This window comes from Homalodisca vitripennis, chromosome X, assembly GCF_021130785.1.
Source record: "Homalodisca vitripennis isolate AUS2020 chromosome X, UT_GWSS_2.1, whole genome shotgun sequence".
Classification (NCBI taxonomy): Eukaryota; Metazoa; Arthropoda; class Insecta; order Hemiptera; family Cicadellidae; genus Homalodisca; species Homalodisca vitripennis.
In genome coordinates, this window is record NC_060215.1 from 65,104,188 (window position 1) to 65,127,239 (window position 23,052).

The 23,052-nt window shown below is 29.7% G+C and overlaps 1 protein-coding gene across 8 annotated transcripts in view; it reads left to right on the forward strand.

Annotated features, from left to right (window-relative positions):
- The window catches only part of LOC124369091 (RIMS-binding protein 2), a 351,075-nt gene that overhangs the window by 322,902 nt on the left and 5,121 nt on the right, over nt 1-23,052 (forward strand). For 7 of the 8 annotated variants that reach the window (XM_046826818.1, XM_046826820.1, XM_046826819.1 and 4 more), the window contains one exon: nt 7,876-7,913. The exons of the other annotated variant lie outside the window; for it this stretch is intronic. In XM_046826818.1, coding sequence (XP_046682774.1) covers nt 7,876-7,913 — 38 coding nt within the window. The remainder of the gene's footprint in view (nt 1-7,875; nt 7,914-23,052) is intronic. 8 annotated transcript variants of the gene reach the window in all.

Genomic DNA, 23,052 nt, shown 5'->3' on the forward strand with positions numbered 1-23,052 from the left:
ATTTCAAGGTTATGGTTTAGTTGTAATAATGTTGGATTCCATCAAAACAATTATGTTTAAATTCACTTTAGTCACTGTGGCTTCTAAATATTCTAAGTGGAATTACATTTGCATTTTTTAGTTTCATAATTGATGGTTTTGTAAATTGTTTTATTTTATTTACATTTTAAAATATCTAGGAATATTATTTAATTCTAACATTTTCAAAAGGATCTAAACCAATTTTAAAACTTTAAACATTTAAAATTTATATTTATCTATTTCCCAAATCTGAATTTTTGAGATATTAAGGACAGTGGTTTTATATATTATATTAAATATCCTCTATAACACGGTTATCGGAAATTTTGAAATGCTATTGATATGTAGTTCAGTTACAAGTAGACTAAGGCTAGAGAGTTTAACCCTTGACAAGGGTTTAACTTTGTTGTTCTCATGTTGAGTGGATGTCGGAATATCTTTTTTTATTAGTCTATTCTAAATACTAAGCTCTGGACATTGCCTAAGTTTGCTATGTCTCATTTGATTGAGATGAAAATTTTATGTTAAAACATTATTTAATTTTTATAGTTTTTTAGTCATATCCTAAACTAAAAACAATTTAATCAGTTTTAGTGCTGTGAGTGTTTATACAAATGTACAGGGTGGGCAAAAAGTCCATATCCACTGCTTGTTAAATAAAAAAACAACTGATGGGGTTTTGGGGTTAAATAAAAAATGAACTGTTTGTTATCAAAATTATATTATTATTTCAACTTAAAGATTAGGCATTCAAAATGTATGTGTGCATCCCATCAAACTCAATGCACAGTTTTATTCGGCGCCATTAACTGACACCTGATGGTAACATTTAATGTTTAATTGATTTCAATTATAAGGTCTTATTGTTGACCTTGGGATTTTTAACTCAGCTGAACTTTTACGTGTTGATTTTATTAGAGATTGCTGAATCGCCTCCTCCACAGCAGCACAGGTCTTGACACGGGTGCTTGGCCTCCTGCTACATGAAACATCAAGAACAGTTCCTGTTGCAAAAACTTTGTTACACTACATTAATAAAGTTTTTCGAGTCAGTGACAATCGCCTAATCAAACGCTCCTTAATAGTGAACACACTTGTATCTGCCATTGTTTTCTCTAAGACTCGCAGAATGTACAGCTTGACCTTGACTGTAACTGTCGACCCCCTCCACCAATATTACTCCCAACCATCACTTGATATTTACTCACAAAACTTGTGATGCGCTGGAAAAAGCTTGTATCAGTGGATATGGACTTTTCGCCCAGCCTGTAAAAGTTCTATTTAAAACCACTGAATAAGATCTGCAGACAAATCCTACTATCACGTCCATGAAGACATGAATCTCATAATCCCTGGACAATGGGTGTTCGTTTTATAGCAAACAGGAGAGGGTGGGTGCAAGGTGAGTTTTCTACACCTTAAAATGGATAATATTGACTGAGGGAGTAAACCCTGAAAGAAAATCCTGATCTTTTAAGTTGGGAGTTAAAGCATTAGACTAGTACCTACCCCGTTCTTCATAAAACTGGATCTAGGTAAGAATTGTGGTTGAAATCCTCAGGATTTGGATTGGTTAAACAACAAACAAAAGTGGCAAAGAAAATGGATTATGGTTTCAGCAACCTGGAACAAATAAGCGGTAAGAACCAAACAACTAGACTCCTTCAAGAAATCCAAAAAATTGAAATTGAGGGCCACCATATTGGGGAAACGACCACCACACGATAAAAGTGAAAGATGTCAACAAAGAACACTTGAACACTGCACCTACGGCTCAGAAACAGGTTTCTACACTCTATAGAAGAATTTTACAGTGTCGATTCAAACCTGTTTAACCTAAATCTACTACATATTATTGATGCTAATACTGTTCTCCAAGAATACGTTAATAAAGTACCTATATTGTCTACTGTACAGAGCAACAAAATAAGGAAAAAATACTTGAAAATGTAAAATATAAAATTACAGACAATAAAACAAGAATCTAAGCTAAGGTTAGCACACAAACTTTAGAATTTTTACACTAGAATGTAAATGTGGAACATAAATACTCTTCTAGTGTATCCTAATAAAAAATAGCATCCATGAAACAGCTAATTAAGAAAGATTAGTGTACGAACAGCTTCAAAACTTGAATTATGGTGAAAAGAAATTAAAAGTACGTACAATTAAAAAAAGCAAGTATACGATACTTGGCTACTGTCTAACGATCCAGAAGATAGAAAAATATACTAGATAAAATAGATAGGTGAAAAAACATGTAGGAAGAAGAAAAAAATCAAGCATGGTATGAAAAATGTGAAGAGATAAATAGACAAATAGGGTGAACAAAATTAGCATATGCATGGAAATATATATCAAATTTTAGAAAAGAAAGAAAGAAAAGAAGGAGAGAATATTTTAATATTTTTCAAATTAGTAAGAAGGATTGGGAACAACACTTTAAACAAGTTTTTATAGAAGCAAGAATAGAGCTGTTAATGAGATGAAAATATAAATGTTGAAAGAATATCTAATGGAAAGCTGTATATGCTCAGATGAAAGAAATGAAAATGTGATGATTAAAAGAAATATAAAAATAGGAAAGCCACCAGGCCTGGAAACACTTCTATAGAGTAAGGGAAGAGCATACCAAACGTATCGGTGGAAATTATTGGGGAACTTTTAAACAAATGTTAGTTGGGTTAAAATTATGTCCTGGAAGATTGGCACAAACCGTACATACATAAAAAAGAAAATAAAAAAGAATGCTCCTATTATACAGGAATCAGTGTTATATGTTCTATAGTGAGGTTGTATGGCAGAATATTAAAATTGAAATAAAAGTTTAAATACAAGAATTGAAGAACAAAGCAGTTTTAGAGTGGGCAGGTCCTGTCTAGATAATATATTTGTTTTAGACAGCTGATTGAACATTGATTTGAACAAAAAAGAGTTATTCAACTCGTATTTGTAGATCTAGAAAAGGTCTAAGGTAATGTACAACTGAAGAAATTGTTTCAAATGTTAGACCAATGTGTAATCAACCCAGTATATTTTGTAGATGTCTATATTACAAGACAGAAAGATATATAAAAATGGAAAATAATTTTCAAAACCAATTAACATTGACATGGGTTTTAAACAGGAGTTGTTTTCCCCCACTTTACATTATACCTATGTACAAGACGCTCTCAGAAAATGGAGAAGAAAATGTGAGAAATGGGTATTAAAGTAGGAGAAGATTGTCTATATACCCTATTGTTCGCCAATGTGAAGTTGTAATTGCCAATGATAAATATGGTATTAATTATATGACGCGTAAATTTATGAAAGAATATTTTTAATGGGTCTTAGTTATTAATATAAGCAAATAGAATATATGGCAATTGGGAAAAATACCATCATTGATAAATTATCGATCTCAAACTAGAGGACAATACCATAACAGGCTGTCATTAATATAAATAGCTTGATAGCATCTTGTCAGAAGAAGGAACAAACAGAGACATACAGAACAAAATAAGCTAAGGAAAGAGATGCATACAAATTTTAAACCCATATCTCTGTTCTATAAAGTTAAAAGTTAAGTCCAAGCTTAATATTCATAGAACAAATGTAGAGCCTATTATGTTGCAAAATGTTAGTTACTGACAAAAAATGAAGAAAATAAATTTGAAGCCTGCCCTGGAAATAGACAATCTAAGATAATCATATCAAGTATCAAGGGTGCAAATAGTAAGAAATGAGGACATAAAAACTCAAATAAAAGCTAGAGAAACTGTAACAGAAAGAATAGAAGGTAGGCAACCGCAGTAGTACGGCCATACGATGAGAATGGGGGAAGAAAGTTAACCAAAAAGAATCATTAAGCGTATTCAAACAGAAAGAAGTAAAAGAGTAAGATCCCCAAACCTTTGAAAAATATATAGACCTTGTCATGCAAAATTGGAGGACTCCAGGAAGGCGATTGACTGGATAGAAAAAGATGGAGGCTGAAATGTGCGAAGTGGCAATTGCTGTAGGACTTATATATACACTGTAAATATATACAGAGTGTTCATAAAAGGGCGTCACAAACATCTGTGGGTGATAGTACTCATTATTTCAAGCAAAAAATTTCATATGAATATACGTTGAGAAATGTCTCGTTTAACTGTTAGCCACCATTTTGTATTTTTTATAAAAAATTATTATCTCTAAAAATAATTAACCAAAAAAACCAAAATTTGACACATAGGTTTGAATAGATAAGAGAAAATAAAAATGGTGTTATTTTCTTCAATATTACCAAAATTGCATCTGTTGAAAATCTTTTAAATCAAATAACAATAAAACAGTATAGTTATAAAAAATGTAATAAGCATAAACTATTGGAACAATTTTATTACAATTCCAACGGTACTTATTTCAATGAAATCCGTCAATGCATTCGCGAGCACAACCACTTTAAAGGTACGCTTGCACAAGTCAAGAGCAGGAAACATTTTTTTCTTTTAATAGGCATTTGCTGTTTTAAATTATACAAATTGTACAAGTTTCTAACTATTTTGAAATTTTTATAACAATTCCAACGGTACTTTTTACAACAAAATCCGTCAACGCATAAGCGAACATGACCATTTTAAAATACCTAAGAATATACTTTCTACATGTAAGAAAGCATAAATACTCAGTAACTAAAACTTGATGTAATCATTCTACTTCTTAGCAACTTTAACAAATTTGGTATTGTTAGCTTTGTAATTATTAATAAATAATTGAAATAAATAATTATTCTTGCTATTTATTATTTTATTCAGGATTAACAGTTTTTGGGATATCACAGTTTGAAAACTTTTAAATGCATAATTTGAAAATGGAAAGTGATAATGGATATTTAAAGTTTTATTATTTTTTTCTTTCATTATCTTAACATAAATTCCAAGTTTCATGTTATTTGCTCCAATAGGTTCTGAGATATGATTTTTTAAATAAAAAACACCTATAGACTGACAGACACTAAAGGAAGTGAGATAGGACAACCAAAAAGCACAACACCACAACATGCTGGGTTGTGGGGTGGTGGTTTTGTATGAATACCTCCCTTTTTTGTGTCTACTATCACCTCCTGAAGTTGTGCCAACCTCTTGTGAAACACCCATTATATGTTTGTGATTAATCTATACACAAGGACACACAAGGTGTTCCTAACAAAATGTCAGAAACTAATTTCTTACATCAACGTGAAACGAAAATTCTAAGTAATGTAATGCTTTGTCTGTCATTTAAAGTAGTGCCACAGTTAACTGAACTCAGAAAAACTGATTCTTTCACTTAACGGCCGCCCTGGAAGAAGTTGATATTGGAGTATGAGTCATCACTATACCAAATTTTTTATGTGTCCAAACATGTTAGTAATCGGACAGAAAGTTACCTGTTGTCAGTATAATCATTAATAAGTGAACAAGTAAAAATTTGTTGAGTTTAACATGAGTACAAATGTATACAATTACTGTTACAGTGGATGTTTATAAATGTCAGTAGTCATTAACTTATTATTAATGTTATAAATTCTTACATTTTTATAAATTATGTAATAGTACTCCAATAATTTCTCTGCACCTTATTTCAAGGAGCTAAAATCTGGGTGAAATCTGTCACTTGTAACTCACTAACAAAGCCATTAGCAGACTTATATTTATATAATTTGTTTACGTTATCCACATCAAGAATGAAGTAACAAAGTTTCAGGTATTATTAAAGATTAACTTATATTTTTAAACACAATAATCCATGTTTATGGTATTTTATTTATAAAAAATGTATTGTAATAGAAGTGGAGGAAATAATGTTAGTATATTAATTTTGATCATATCAGTTATTTATTAGAAATTTTAATTTTCTACCTAGTAGAGGGTAATATTTTATGCAGTTGCTGTAGTTTTAAAAAGTAGTTCCTAACCAGTATTGGGGAATTAACAAAAGTTTTATAGATTATAAGAAGATAATTCGGATAAATTATTGTCTTATTCAGTATTTACATTTATCATTTAATTAGTAATAACACTTACAGGTAAAAGAACTGATGTTTATAACATATTTTAAGCAATTAATTGTTAATAAGCCTACATATTTAGGTATGAGTGTTATTATTCAATTATAAAATGAAGGCATTGTTGAACGGACAATGCTTTATCACAAATAAACTTCAGGAGACTGTCAAGACATACCTTATCTCACAGGCAGCTAACTTCTTTAAAGAGGTCATCAGAAAGCTGGAATCTCAACATGTTAAAATGTCTCAATTGTTATAGAAACTATGTTTGTTTAAAATTAAATAAGGCACCACTCAATATTTGGTGATAAATTCATTATTATTTATCTATCTTGTTTAAAGCCCATTTGGACTGGTAAAAACAGACCAAGTAGTATAACTAGGCAAAATTAAAAACAGAACTCCCAGTCATCTAACTGTTATAAGCCTGAAAGACTGATATAATGAAGAACATTAGTTAAGTAAGTGCAGAGTATTGTATTTTTATGGTACCTTAAGTATAAAGTTAAGTTAAGATAAAGTATTAGGATTAAATAAAGTTAGGAAAATTATACTACCTAAAACAAAATCATATAAATTAGAATAGAAGCAATATTTAAAATCTGTATAGTTATTTAAACAAACCTATAATCTTTTAATTTTGATCAAAGCATTAACAGGTATTTACTGAATGTATAGCTATTAAAATGTTTCATAATGAATGTTGGTTTTTTTGTTGTTGTTATTATTGCATAACTTTATCACAGGAGCATCATCTACTTTTATAAGGCCACTTAATGTAATTAATAGTTAAGTTAAATGTTATTGTATGATTGCATTATTATGATAATGTGAGCCCTGGAAGTGTGTTTGATAAATTTCTATATTATTTATGTATGAAATAGTTAAGTGAGAGATATATTGATTCAACATTATTAGAGCCTATTACACATACAAATATAATGATTAATCAAAATAATTATTACTAGATAATAGTCTGGGAACTCTACAAATGCTTCTATCAAACAATTTGACCTGTAAAGATTTCATAAATAGAGAGTTACATAACATTTACAGGAATATGCTCAAATTAATATTTTATATCTGTACAAAATATGTGAAGTGGTATGCATTCTGTCATTTATTTGTTGTAATAACCTATTTATACAATCTTATACTACTTGTATAAAATGTTCAAGAATTCAACACAATCCTGTAGAGGAAAACAATACTTCAATTAAATCTTAAAATAATACTCAACACACCTTCTTCCTCTTCAGTCAACTATGGTAATGACACAAAATTATAACTAACCTTTTAATACATGCAATGTAACATGCATATAACATGTTCAAAATACATTATTATCTAAAGATTTTATGTTTTGTAATGATAGTGAGTGTTTGAGATTTTTGTATGATTGAAATTTGAAGTGGTGACAATATTTGTTGCATGTTGTGCTTACAATATTTGTTACTAGTCTTTTACTAAAATAACATGAAAAAAGTTAATTTTTGTGTGTACTAAATTTTTACACTAACATTGAAAGCTAAACAAATTAACAGACCCAATCCACTGTCTTTCTCATTTAAACTAGCATTTTACATATTTCTTTATTTCAGGCCATTTTATTTTACAAACTCTTACAGTGTAAGTTGTTCAAATTGGTTTATAATGTACATCTTAAAGACAAGCAAACTACATGGATTTAACAAATGATTAAATTTGAAAAATGAAAATAAAATACTGTACACTATACTTACGTACATTAAATTTGTTTGTAATCTATCCGGCCTGTTGTCTCCTCCTTCTTCCTCTTTCTCTCTGTCTATCTATCTGTCTTCTCTCTCTCTCTTTAGATGCCTGCCCTGTACCCCCACAAGTAGATGGCCGGCAGGTAAGCACACCAAACATACACCTCAGTTCAGTTCAGTTCAGATCAGATAAGATCAGGACAGGTAACCACACGTCACACCGACACATCATCACACAGCATGACAGTAGATTCACATGCTCTCTCTCTCTCTCTTTCTATCTCTTTATGTATGCTTCACAACTCTATGCTAGTCCAACCATTTTCTTTTTACAGATCTTATTTTATATTTAGTTCTGATTGATGCAAAGGAACGCGAGTTTAGTTTAATCTCGTTCTCTCATATAATTATATTTTGCTTGCTATTTTCTGGTGTTCCAGTATCTTTTAAGTGTTTGTACTGCTTGTTCACTTAGATTTTAAACAAATCATTAATAGATAAACCATTATTTTAAAGTAAAAATTAAATGTAGGCTTGTAGTATTGTACTTGTATGTTGTATAAACAATGTGATAATGTAAGCTGAACTGTAAAATGACGATTGGTATGATGTGAATGGAATTGCCATGGATTTGGTTTGGTTTTCAGTTAAAGTTCTCAGTATTGGTCAGTTTTTTTTTGCATTAGTTTAGATATAGTAAATTAACCTTCATCCAAATCTTATTCAATTTAAAACTATTGTAGCCACCTTCCAAATAGAGAAAACCAATTTGTTTTCATCTAAAAATTCATTCTTACGTCCAATATGTCTATGTATAAAGTCAATCAAAATTAGCTAATTTTATAAAGCTTTGAAGTTGCAAAACAACCTTTCTTTGTTTTTTACTGAGCAAAAAATAATGACATGACAACAAGTTGGTAAAATAACAGTGAATCTATTGCCACTGTTATGACTAACTGCTGGTTTCATTAAAAAGAAGTATTTTGTTTAAAACCCCTTTTTATAGATGAAACAACATTAACTTGGATAACCAGTTATGTAATTTTTTTCAAATATATGTTTTTAAATCAAAATAAAAGAATTTGCTTGCTGTATAAAGACTGTTAATATTGCACATATTTCACTCAATCTATTTATCTATTCATATTCCTTTATTCCTGTGGGTTCACTCACCATTCTTGATTTTATTTCATGCCTATCCAAGTTATATTGCCCTCATCTTCATCTCATGCCTCCTGATTTTATCTAAGATATTAAAATAACAAGTCTTAACTGTCAAAGTGCCAATCAATAAAATATCTGTGTGCCACATTTTTTAGCTTAAAGTATATAAATATTAATATACTAAAATACTATAATGGTCTTCATTTTGAAAATGAAGAGTGAGTATTTATTTATGTAAACAAGGGTTACATCGTTCCTACAAATTCTATTTCTAGATCAATATGATTGTTACTGAACTCCAAGTAAGAGCCATGAATAAAGAAGGATGTTTACACCTCGAACTGGCCCCACCCTCTTCCATCTCTCTAATTGGAGACTAAATAAATAATCCTTAAGAACCCTGACCTTGAAAAATTTTCATTTTCCTTTCCAGTTTTCATGCTCTACTTGAAGACCAGGAAACAATTGCCCAGAGGAATAAGAATCAAAAGGGGTCTGTTGGAAAATATTTCTCACAGGAATTATTAATAGTCTGTTTTTTTATTTAAAAAAGTATTTTTCAGGTTGAATTAACAGAAGGTAGGTAATAGATTTTCCTAGGTATATAAATCATTGAAATTCTGTTAGAACATTGAAACAATTCTAAAAGAACAGGTTTCACCCATTGTGTCAGTCCAAAAAGTGTGCAAACATGACACAGCATCACAGATCACTCCTCAAGCAAACACACAACAGGTTATGAACAAATGATTGCAGCACAAAAAAACGCAACAACCAATTCATAAATAGATGAATATTGTAAAATATATATTGACCTATTTATTTGTTTTCTTTGGGGAATGAATGATCACAACACAAGTAAAAGTGCAACCTGCTTTGACAAAAACTGCCCAGGACTCAAAACCATCATGTAAAATTATTTTTCAATCTTGCATTGTTCTTTTTTTAAGATTCATTGCAACCAACAAAACTTTAAAAATTTAGAATCACTAATTTTTAGTGTTTGTTGTATAAGATAATATATGGTAAAAATAGTTTTTGCGTTCATTGTAAAGTAGCTAAACATTATAGAATTAAATCTATAACCTATGCCTAAACTATAAAAACTGTTCTAAATAGACGTATATATAATCATTATTTTAAAAATCCAGAATCAAATTCAAAATCCAAATATTTTAAAAACTCATATTTTTTTATTAATTAACCCAACTTTTATAACATGTAGTTATTATAGTATTGTAATAAGTTCAGTGTTTGATCTTTATTTTTGTTGTTGTTGTGTTCATTTTAGTATTATGTGTTTATTTTTTATGTTGTTTTGTAGGCAAATCTCTTTACATAATAATTTAATTCAATCCCAAATGTACTTAGTTCCAATATGAGGGATTAACTATACAGGTTATTATTAAAACCTGTATAATATCAATAAAATATACTTTGATGAAATTGTGCTTTATGTTTTATTTTTGCTATAATCATGTGTTAATTTTAAAAAGTTATTTAGAGATGCAGTGAAAGTTTAAGTAGTGGCTACTTGAAAAATAATACCATATTCTAAATTATAGTTTTTATACTAAACAACCCATTGATTAATAATCTAAACTTGTGTAACCAACCAGAAAAAATTCCAATGTCATGAAAAATGATATGATGATTAAAAATGTAATAAAAATTTGCAATTTGTTTTAAAACTAATTAATAGAATCATTTACATGATTTTAGAACTACTCAATATAATTCAGAGTTTCAGTTTTTTATTATTAACTTCAAAACTGTAATATTTTTAAGGTATGTCCGATAGAATACATACAAGATAAACGTTTGTATAAAAAATAATCTTTTCAATAAAATTATTTTTTATATAATCAAGCCACTATTTTAAGCTAAACATTACTTTATATTAATTACTTTATTGTGTATTTACATATAAATATAAAGATGTAAATATATTGGTACCATTTGTTTTTGTATGTATATTACAATGTATGTATAATAGTCTTTCCTGGGAAGATATGGGCCCCTATTCTTGTTTGCTCAGAAACCTGGAATTTCTGTGGGCAGACCTGCCAGTTTTTGTAACAGCACCAGGTCGGACTTACTAGAAACAGATTTGTGATCACCAGATTGCTCTGCCCATGGTAATTGGTTCTACAATGGCTGCAGGAGTCCTTGGAAACTTGCCTTGGGGCTTGTTTTATGCTTTAATGTGTGATAGTGTGGTTACAGATATATTATCTGTGACTTCCCTCTTTTTTGTTGGATGTCAGTCTCAGTCAAAAATTCGCTTAGAATATTTACTGCAATTTCTGTTCCAATTGAGTTGAGAAACGTGTTGCTTTGGCTTACAATGCTTATACAGTTATGCTGGTGGAAATAATCTATTTAGAAAGTTTCAGATAGGTTACATCAAGGTACACGTTTAGGATACTTTCAGAAATGTTTAGTATGAGTATAAATTTCCAAAACATGTGCACACCACAGTACCTGCTGTCATGTCTGATGGTGGCTAGATAATGAAGTGTGATGAGTTGTTTGTTTGTAATAAGTGACTCTGTAAGCTTTATATGTTTTATAGAACATAATCTTCATGGTATTGGGTCTTAATTTAAGTGTAGCATACATATGTTGAGTGGCTTTTGATTGAGGACAACCAAATACCAAGATAACATTTTCAATATTTCATGCAAGCTAAACAGTAAATCTCTTATTTCTAACTGTTAGATTAGTACAACAAACTTGACTACAGTTAATTCATCTTCATTTAATGTAAGATCATATAATTTGGTCATGTGGACAGGCGTTTTACTTCTTTGCATTTTACATATCTCATTTGGGTTAGCATTATGAAATTGTGTTTATGGTACCAAATTATATGTAAGAGATTCAGAGTCTACTGAATATTCTGTTGTTGGTTATACAATACCAAATGCATTTTTGACAAAATATTGTCCTATCAAAGTTAGAGCACACAGCTTGTAGTGGCAGCTGTAATGATACATTTATAAAAATTAGAATTAACAAATTATTACTGGGTGTCCAAAAAATATATATTATATATTTTTTTGACACAAATAAATAAATATATAATATATATATATATTATATTTATTTATTTAAACAAGTTATAAACAGTTGATTTGATAATCCCAATTGTAGGCTACGTTGCACTTGTGTTTCTTGGACTGCAAGATCATGAAGTTCGGATTCTCTTCACATGTTCTGCTAAAACAGGTGGCCTATCTGGTAATTTACCTATTCATGCTGCACAGGAGTAACAGAATTTATTTGGGCTAACAAAATAACATATTGGGCTTTTTGCTCTGGAGTAGCCTTTGTTATGACCATTACAAAAATCAGACTATCAATGTTGCACTGGTGTAATTAAAACTTAACAGTATATTATACCACTGCAAATAGATGTCAATCTTCCATTTCAACAGATACCTTTTTTAGGATTTTAAAACAAGAGAATTCTTTTTCGAAACCCAGTATATTTACAACTAAATTTGCAAAATGATGCTCAAGTTATGACTGTTTAATGATTTTTGCAAAAGTTTAATTTTAAGAGGTTAAAATGACAAATTTTGTCTGTCTTTCATGGAAATTAAATTTCAGACCCACTGGAGTATATAATGTTACTGAATATTATCATACTAAATGAACATTTTGTTTTATACAACACCTTACAAATATAGATCCTATAACATCTTAAAATCTACAAACAAATATGTTGTTGATTACAGTTAGATACATTTCAACAATGTCCTATCATAAAAAATACTCCAAAATATATGTCTATAAAAATAAGACTGACTTAATTCAGAAGACCCATCAGTAGATTAGGCAAGATATTTTTAAGGAAATAGTTGTACATATCTCTATTTTAATTCCCTTCAAAGCAGTAGGGGCCAACTATTCTGTTTCAAATATTTCTACACCACATGTGAACCTTACCTTATACATTATATTGCCTACTACATTTATCCAATATGGATTCACATAGGACCAATAATGCATGTTATGGCGACTCATCTTCCCGATACTCATAAATTGGGACCTCATCACACCAGAGGACATGTATAAAGAAAGGCCTTCTTTATTTTCACTTGGGCTCAAAATCCAACAAAAGTTGATATGCTGAAGATAGTTATCTTCATTAACTCTTGATATAACGATATCTTGTAGGAGTGTATCTTATGTTCATGAAGGTTCTCCAAACTGTCGTTTAACTCAACCCAGATTCAGCCGCTATTCTTCAGGTTTAGTCCTTTGGGTTTTGTAGAGTAGCCATTAAAACATCAGCACATTTTCCATTTCTAACTGTCCTCACAATCTTATTACCATTGTTAGGACCACAATGCACAATTCCAGTTTCTCGAACACAATCAGCTAAGCTTCGAAATGTTTTGCGTGAGTAGTGGTGTCTTTAAAAAAAAGCGTTTAGTGTACAATGTAGCTGCTGCAGTGAAGTTTTGATAATACTCACACAACACCTACAACATATCAAACGTCTCTGTACTGGGGTAAGCCATTTAAAAATTTAAATAAATAGTATTGCAAACAAAACAAAATTACTGTAATTTTCCTATGATTATTTTTCAGAAACCGAATATTAAAACTGTTTCAAGAATAACAAATCTCAAAGATATGCTTCCTACTTATTATTTGATTGTTTGGTACTGAATTGGTTGTTTAAAGATTAGTAAAACAGGTTAAGTATTGTAACTATGACCAAACATGCATTGTTGTTATTTTGACCAGAGGAACAATGCACACCTTATCAGCTGATTTTCTCAAGAACTGGATAGTCATCAAAGGTTGATGGTCAAAAGCTAAAACATAAGAACATGAAGATAAGGCGACTTACCTTGTATCCTCATGGACTTCGTATTAAAGGAAAAGCTTGAGGACCTTGTAACCATTTTGCGAGTCTTTTGCGAAATTTTTTAAATTGGATTGTTTTATTTTTTATCAAATTGTTTAAAAACAAATTGGAAAAAATTAATTGAAACTGTTTTGCCTACAGAAGCTAAACTGCTAAAAATAAATCCAAATCTTAAATACAATAAAATGTTTTTTACTATCTTTAATTTTATTTAATGTAAACCATAAGGTTATATTTCATATGTTTTAGTTATAACATTTTTACATTTTCAAAATGTAAATAATTTTTAAATGTCGACATTTTTTAAGAACTAAACTTTCTTTGTTATTTATTTGGAAGGGTCGGTCATCAGCTGTTTTGATTAACATTAAGAATTTCATACGGTTTTTTAAAAAATTAGTAATAAAAAATCTCTAAAAGGTGTTTTTTTTAGTTTTTTACACACTTTGTCCACTACACCGCAGGATAAATTGAAAATTTATTTAATAATCTGTGTCTAAATGACTTTTTTAAATGTGGTGTCTCATCTTTCCTTTAAATTAAAAATTTCCTCCGTGGTATGATACAAACATTCTCGCTTGGCAAGTGAGATCCAGATTTGTATCCTTTCAGAGCAATAACTTCTTTTTAATGAACATTTATTTTCTTCATTGTTATTTTATGTACATTTATAAAGGGCACATTTTGAGACTGAATGCACCGGAATTACATTCCAGGTACTTTACCTCTCTCTCTCTGAAAAATGAGATCTTTTGGTCTATTCAGAAAACTTTCCACTGCACCTCAGAAATACATAAAATACCTTTCCAATCCCAGAACACACACAGTGGACATAATATTTTGCACTGACATTATTATTTTTCTTTTAGAGTGATCTTTAGTGTCTCCACTCCATTTTTGTTGTTAATATTCTGGAATAACATGGCAAATTCGTGTTTCTTCACATTCACAATTTGGATAAAAAACTTCTCTCCTTTATAACTGTAGCGGGTAAGAAGTATCAGAACACTGGCAAATCTCTTTGTTTTGTACAAGTATGTGAGCATTTTCGGAACCCAGTAGGCACATAACTTGTGATAACCTAAGCGGTTGGTTACAATTTCATGAACAATTTCTCTAAATTTGTGAAAGTTATCAGAAAGCATTATTTTTGTGATTTGTCTGCTCTCTTTAATATTATCATCCACTCTCCTAACCAAGTCACCATTCACAACAGAAGACCTTGTACTTTGAGTTTTATCATGAACATTTCTGTGTCCTTCTTTTAACTGCCTAATCCACTTTTTCACTATCCCAACACTAATTTTATTTTTACGTACATCATTGTAATCTGACAATGAATTTTGGCAGTGTTCCTAGCATTAAAAAAATTAATAATAGACTAAATCTCACAATTGTAGGATCATCAATTATTACAAACTTTACAAACGCTCACAGTAAACACAAAATACAAAAAACTGTGTCTCTCAGTTATATTTTGGGTTGTAACTCTTTTGTTGGAATTTTTTATTCATCATAATTGTTTCAGCATGAAAACTAGTTTCAGGTAATTTTTCAGTGAATTTGTTTGAAGAACTTAGAAGCTACCTATATGGCTATAAAAATGTATTCTGTGTTTATAGTATATGTATACACTTTTTCTAGCATACACATAAAATTAATCAATAGCCTGTTAAAGATTGAAAGTGTTGTTATTATGTCAGAGAAGCCTACAACTAAAGTAGAATTCTGTGAGACTCACACAATTAAATAATAAGACAGTCTTGACTCTATAAATCAGCTGTTTAAATGCCTTTTTATGATGTTACAGGATCATAGCAATCATATGAACTGGCTTACAAAGGCACCTTGTTGAATATTGCTGTAGTATCATGATATATACCAAGTTTCTAAGATTTTTGTGATTCTAGTTTTATTACTTACTGTGTTACATTTTTGATGATAGTGAAATAAGTAATAATTGAATTGTTACCATTGAAACATTATTATAGTCAACTTATTTGTTCACTTTGGTAAACCAGTAAATTTGTTGTACAAGCCATCAAATGTAGCACATCAAAATAGCAATTTAAGTTATTACATAAGAAACAATAACTTTTTGACCTCTCATTTTTATAGATACATTCCGAAAATTTTCCATGACATGAACAAAATAGAAATTACTATTTTAGTAAATATTGAAAGTAATTTTCAACATGTATATTCCAATACAATGATACTCAATTTTGGGTAAGTTTGAAATGGACATTTGTAGGACTATCTAATTAAAAAAAGATTGGAATTATTACATATCATAACTTTAGTGACAGTATGTAGAGATGAAGAAGGCCCAAACAATCATTATACCTATTTATCTTATTCTACTATTTGCTTAATGTACCTTAGAGTTTGCCTCCAGCTGTATTAATCAGTAGACAATGGATGCTGTATGAAAGTAACTGTTTTCATGAGATGCTCTCAATGAAAACATTTTTTTAGTTGCTTGTGCTGATAACCATAATTTAAACATTTTTGCATGTGCAGCGCATGACAAATTCCCAATACCATGCCATGTGTTTTATTCCTCTAGAATTTAACTAGCACTATAAAAATTAAGTATAATAGTAATGTAATTTAATTGCATAGGGATTGCATGTATATTTCTTAAATCAAGTAAATAATAGTAATCATTATTTTAAATACTATTTTTGGTAATAAATTAGTCAAAATGTTAGTTTCTCTTACCTCATAGTAAAACTTTTAACTTAAACTATTTTATTTTATATTAATAAGTTGGTTAGTTTGGTAGAAAATTATATTTTAGACAATTATAGAACAGAGTTTTAGAACTGATATCATTGTTCCCAAGATCGTGGTCTTTGGGTTTCATCCTTAGGCTTTGATTTAGAATTCAATAATGTTATTTTAACATAATAACAAAACGAAAGTTTAAGCAGTTTAATATAAAAACAAAGACAAAATATTCATTAATTAATAGAATAGAAATGTTTTGAGTCAAGTACTGTATTTTGTTAGTTATAAAAAATACAGTACTAATCATGAAAATATTAAATATAACAACTTAATTGAACAATAGGCCTAGGTGAGTTTTTCTTTTGTGCTTGTTAAGATATTAAATATAACAACGAAATTCATAGTTTTAAATTTAAATTTACTTCTTGGAGTGTGTATAGTGTTTACAAAAAGAATTTTTCTTCATTCTATGACAAAGTTATAATTTTCTCATGAACACTTAATTAATACATAATTCAATTTTAAAAGACTAGCCTGAGGAAGCTAAGAAATTGAAAATATGTGAATCTTAACTAAACTTAGAATAAAAAAACTATACATTCAAAATAATTAATTTAGGATTAAAATCAGTGTGATGACAAATACACAAAGTCAAATTTTACCACTATCATTAAAACAAATGGAGAGGATAAATGTTATCAGTTATACTATGTAAGTCAATGTAGAATTATTAAAAGTTTTCAAAATATTTACTATATTATATTAAAAAAATATATTATTAAACTTTTGTTTCTATTATTAACTGAAATTTGTGATTACAGTTTTGCTGCTTAATGCCTCGTAAAATTATAAAAATGTTAAGTCTCGTTCAAATAATGTAAGATATAATTTTTTTAATATTTATTATCTATTAAAGATACCAGAAATTTCTTTGGATGAAGTTTGAACCTCATAGACCAAGATTTGGATAATTGTGGTATCAAGTCTTATACAGGCTGTATCAAGTTACCTGTGAGTATAATACTTAATGGACCATCAGTTGGACCTATTTGTTTTCTTTCAAATTATTTCTCATTAAATTGATCTTGGAGGATCTTCTAAACATTATTGTTTTCATAAATTTGTTTTTTTTCCAAAAACTCTTATTTAACCCCAACTCTCCATGTTCTCCCATGATTTTTGTCTTAAGTTTGGTTTTCAACAATATCAGATTTAAGATTAAATGTAGAATGAATAAAATTTTATACATCAAATAAATTGAGGGGACAAATTTTTAGTCTGCAATAATTTATTGTTTTAAAGAAATCACAAAAATATGTGGAAATCTGTGTTATAAGTTTTGAGCCAATGTATTGAATTAAACAAGAAATACTAAGCTTCGAGGAATCTTCACTGAATTGGCTCAAAATCAATACCCCACCTGACTATATGTTCAATAATTATACCCATACTTCCTAATTTCATAACATAATCATATTATGAGAATTTAAACATCTTAGCAATATAGATCTTGATGTAGATCAAATGAAAAGTTCCAAAGAATTATGACTTTAACATTTTTGTCATTGTTTTCTGCCTCCAACCATTAAAAATCTATAGTCACTTAAATTCTGCTAAAGAAAACCAAATATCCATATCTTAGTCAAAGCTTTACTAAATCAAACTTTCAAAAATAAAAATAAAATTGAACTTATCTATGCTAATTTTAGTAATAAAAGGATGTTTTTGATTATAATTTAATTTAATATTTGATTTTTGTTATTAAATTGATAGGCTATGAATTGAGAGGTATAATATCATTTTGCATATTTTTACATGAAACCTGTTCAAGTAATATTTATAGTTCCATTCAAAACAACAACAATACCATACAAAGAAATTAGGCAAAGGGATCATCTTATACATATAGCAGTAAAGTGACCAGTATATTAGGAACAGATTCAAGAATAATCTGATGTCCATCCAAATTCAAAAATTGCTTCACTGTCTGTCGATAATGGTTTTATGACAACTTCCACCTGATTCATACTTGGGATCTAATTCTCTAAAGAGAATTTTGTGCAGCCACTCATTCTATCGAAACATTTTAACTTAAAATTTAGTCAAGCCACAATAAGGTTCTGGCCTATAAAAAAATGATATACATCCAGCTCTTGCCAACCCATCCACTGCCTCAACTCTCTCATGTCTCAGCACTGATGTCAGAAGAAATGTGTTCTGGTTATCCAGGGCTCGTAGTAATAGTAAACAGTCCCAATCCAAGCACAAAGGTCTTAGGCACAAAGGTACAGCTGATGAGAGACCTGTAGCGCAGTTGCATTCACAGTAACTTACTCCCCACCAAGCCCGGTCATTACTCTGTGACAAGACATCAACCTGTTCCATTCAAAAGTGGTCAGGTATGTGCCCTTTTTATACGCTACTCCGAACACTTAGTCTACATAGATGATATGAAGAGCACATTCCATATCTTGGACTGGACAAAGGGCTATTTACTTGTCCACTAAATTACCTCTCAGTCTTGGAGACTAGACCGTTGAGGGCCTAGGTTGTGGACTTCTCTGAATGATAGGCATACTTTTCGGAATCTAGAAACAGTTTGCAAGAACTGCATGTCTGGTATTCCTGTCATCAATTTCCATGTTTTTTTTTTAAAAAAAGATGTTACATCCTACCGAATAATATTTTTAATGGTAACTGTGATAGCTAGCATGATGTTATTACCAGTTATGTATTGGTAAAAACACTCCTCTTCGGTTGATGTACATTCTGTCCCACACCAAGTGGTGAACATTGGCACCACATTGAAAGATGTAAGGCTTCCAGTCGCCTGACAGTATTGGATGAGGTTTTCAAACCCAACAAGAGGTGATTCATCACCATAACCATCACCGGGATGATGTCACCTGGTATCCAGAGTCTGCATAATTCAAGATAAAGTATATCTCTTTGAACACTCAGGCTTTGGCATGTACTGTTCTACATTGGTTAGGGAAAGCAGGACAGTAAGCAAAGTTTGGCAAAGAATTCCAGGAGTGAGTTTTTGAGTTTCAGTTGACCCATTAGATACAGAGAGAGAGTTACTCTTCTAAGTTACTAGTTCATCTAAGAGTTGGTCTTGATGTAAAGTAACATTGTTCTATTATTTAATGGCAATTGTATTCCTTCCTTTATCATAGTATTATTAAATATTAAATCATGTATTAAAATTGTGTTTTCAGTTAAAATATAAGACATAAAATCTGAAAATGAAGCTTGTGTCTGCTTCTTTTTAATGGTTGGTGATCAATAAAACCGCAAATGAAAAGTACGGTAATATAATTTTTTTTTAATACAGTACTACCTTATTTATTCAGATTTCTGGGTTAACCAAATTGGCTTTATTAAGTGGAGTTCAATGTTTTTAAGAATACCGTACACAATTTTTGTAGAATTTCCTGTGTATTTTGTTTTTCTGTAAACACAATATGTTAGGCATTCAGAATAAAGCATACGACATAATAACCAAAGAGTACACCTCGAGGAGTTGAGTTGTTGTTAATCTGGTTTTTTTATAATTAATCTCTGTAAAATTAAATAAGAAATCGGTTCTCTTTTACTGTTATATTTGTAACAAATATGTTCTTTATTATATGTAATCTACTGTTTTTGTACTGTATTCCTGGCTTATCCTGAAATCGTTTATTCCTATTACTTCCAGTCCTAATAAATCCGGATAGACAAGGTTGTACCATATTTCACTTGTACAGCTATAGCAGTGTTGCAAACATTGGTTCATAACACTCTGAGATGTTTTAATAAATACAAATTTGATTTTATCACAACAGTTTTTATAAATTGGAATTTGAGGGGTGTTACTAAAACTCACTCGATAATTTGAAAACTGACTGGTTTTTCAGAAATTTGTTTGTCAGTTTGAAAGTTTAATATATCTCTAAATTCTGTCTTTACCATATATATTGTTTCAGATTGGAAATGATGGCTTTAAATTTATCTAAAAAGCTCAAACCAATTATTATGTATTTTTAACTCAAGGAACTTAATTATTTATGAAATATTTTCAATAATCTCTATGATTGATTTATTGAAAAATAAATACTAAGCAAAGCAAAAGGTCTAATCTGTGTCTTAAATATAGCTCACAAGTAACCTGATACACCACATGTATGTATCTAATAGAGAGCTTTAGTGGTAACTCTTTAAAATGAAATTCCATTTTGCATTGTGGTAACTAATTAGGTTTATTAAATTAAAGTAATGTATGTATTCAAACAGTGGCGTAACAATGGAAACATTCTATGATGGAATATTATTGTTCCAATTGTCATAATTTCTTAACCTGTCTAGGTATTAATCAACAGAAAAGTTTAAAACAATCCTTAGTGGTAAGATGAGACCAAAGGAAAAAGGACCTTTGTAGACAATCAAATGCTTTAGTAGGAAGCGATAACACTTACTGGAAAGGTTTTAAGGGCTTTAAAATGTTGTGTTTGTATTCAACCCTCACTTTCACCATGTTTGCTTTTTTGTGCCACTTATCTCCTTCATATTTACTTTTCAGATTCGTATTTATTGTCTTCAAATTTGTAATTCCTCCATGCCCTCGTTTTGTTTGACAACAACTGGTACGCTTTGGAACCATAATAGTTACGCCACTGTTTATAATTTTTATAAATTAAATATTACATTTCAGCTAATAAACTCAATGGAAATAAGGTATTGATATTATCATACAACCTATGATATGAAAATTCTTACAATTTCACTAAATTGTTAGACTGAAGTCATTTGACTTCAACCATTTTTACCGTTAAAAATTAACATTAAACTATCATACTATGACCAAGTGACATTATTTTTTGTAATACAAAGTTCGAACTGTAATAATTATACAGTATGTTCAAACTCACTATTATTTTTGTCTAGTCTGAAATTTGTTAAATATTTTATTTTATTGAGATATATAATCAAATTTACACAAGAGTAATTTGAAAAACTCCTTGTTGAAAGGTCTAAGGCTCAAGGATTTGGCCCTGAGTTACGTTGAGTTTGGTTAGGTGAGTCAGGTTGAAGCCCTGTCTCTGTATACACGTTTTCTGAGGTAATAATAATATTTTATTGCCATTTTACAGGTAGTATTGACAAATTCATGTATACATCAAAGAGTCAATGTCATTTTACGAGACAGAGTCAAAACAATATTGTAATAAACATCATACTGTACATCATATACTGTATAATATTAAATTGTTAAAACTCACTCTAATGTAAAAAGTATAAGGTAGATGGACTTGACTATAAATATAAAATACTGGAGTAGTCAGTCAATTGAATATATAGTTCGGGGAATACTCGATGGAAAATGGCCACTTCCTGAAAGATACAACTTTTTCTAAAGAAGTACTTGGTAGTCTCTCATATTTTGGCCTCTCACAATCCTCAAAACTCTCAAAAAGTCCTGTTTATAATCCATAATTGTCACGACCAGTTAGCTACATCTTTTATGTGAGAGGAAAACCTACAGATTGCCTAAGGCAAGCAAGGTGCCAGCACTTGAGCAACGTGCACTCAGTTTCATTGTCTTGGTAAGATCAGTATACGAGTATAGTTGTGGTACTGTACTGACTTGCTTAGTTCGGTACGATACTAGAATAAATAAGAAAAGAGATCAGCTTATTATTACAAAACAATCAAACCCTATGGAAATAAGCAATACGCAGTCAGATAGTTTTAAAAATATAAATTATAATTTAGTAATTGAAAACTATGTATGTTTTTTCATAGAAATAAAAGCAATATTTTCCATCAGAAGCAATTATGTAAATTTATCAATGAAATACTATAATTGATTTGAAACTTCATTCACTTTTTATGTCAACGTGTGATTTATCTTTTATGAAAGTGTATAGTTTTTTTAATACTGTTATTTTAACAATTTATAAATTATTATTCTCAAGTAAAGGGCTAGTGACTAAACGGTTAAAGACTTTTTACTATCAGCCCAGTTTTAGAGATAACATAGGTTCAAATCCTGCCTTTGACCTTTTATTAATAATTTCCATCACATACTGTATAGAATCTTTTCCTTACTCAGCTTGTACATTATCCACTGTTAATAAATAGAACATAGAAAATTGGTGAAATAAGGATAAAAAGAAGAAGAGCCTCTAATTGAAAAAATCAGTGTTTTTGTTTTAATATTTTATAAATAAATTGTAGTATTTATTTTAAAATCTTTTTTATTTCCATAGATAAATTAACCATATGGTAGCCAAATATCACATCAAGCAAAATACCCAAATAACACTGATGAAACTTAGCAAATCTTTTATTTTTCATCTACTTTGGAATTATTTTGCAAGTATTAACAACTCTATACATTTTTATAAGTTACAGAATGAATTTGGTTATACTTTAATGTATTGAGAATAAGAGGGAACAATTTTATAAGAACTCAATTTTGTGTGTAGTATTATTCCATGTTAGAAATTAAAATTATA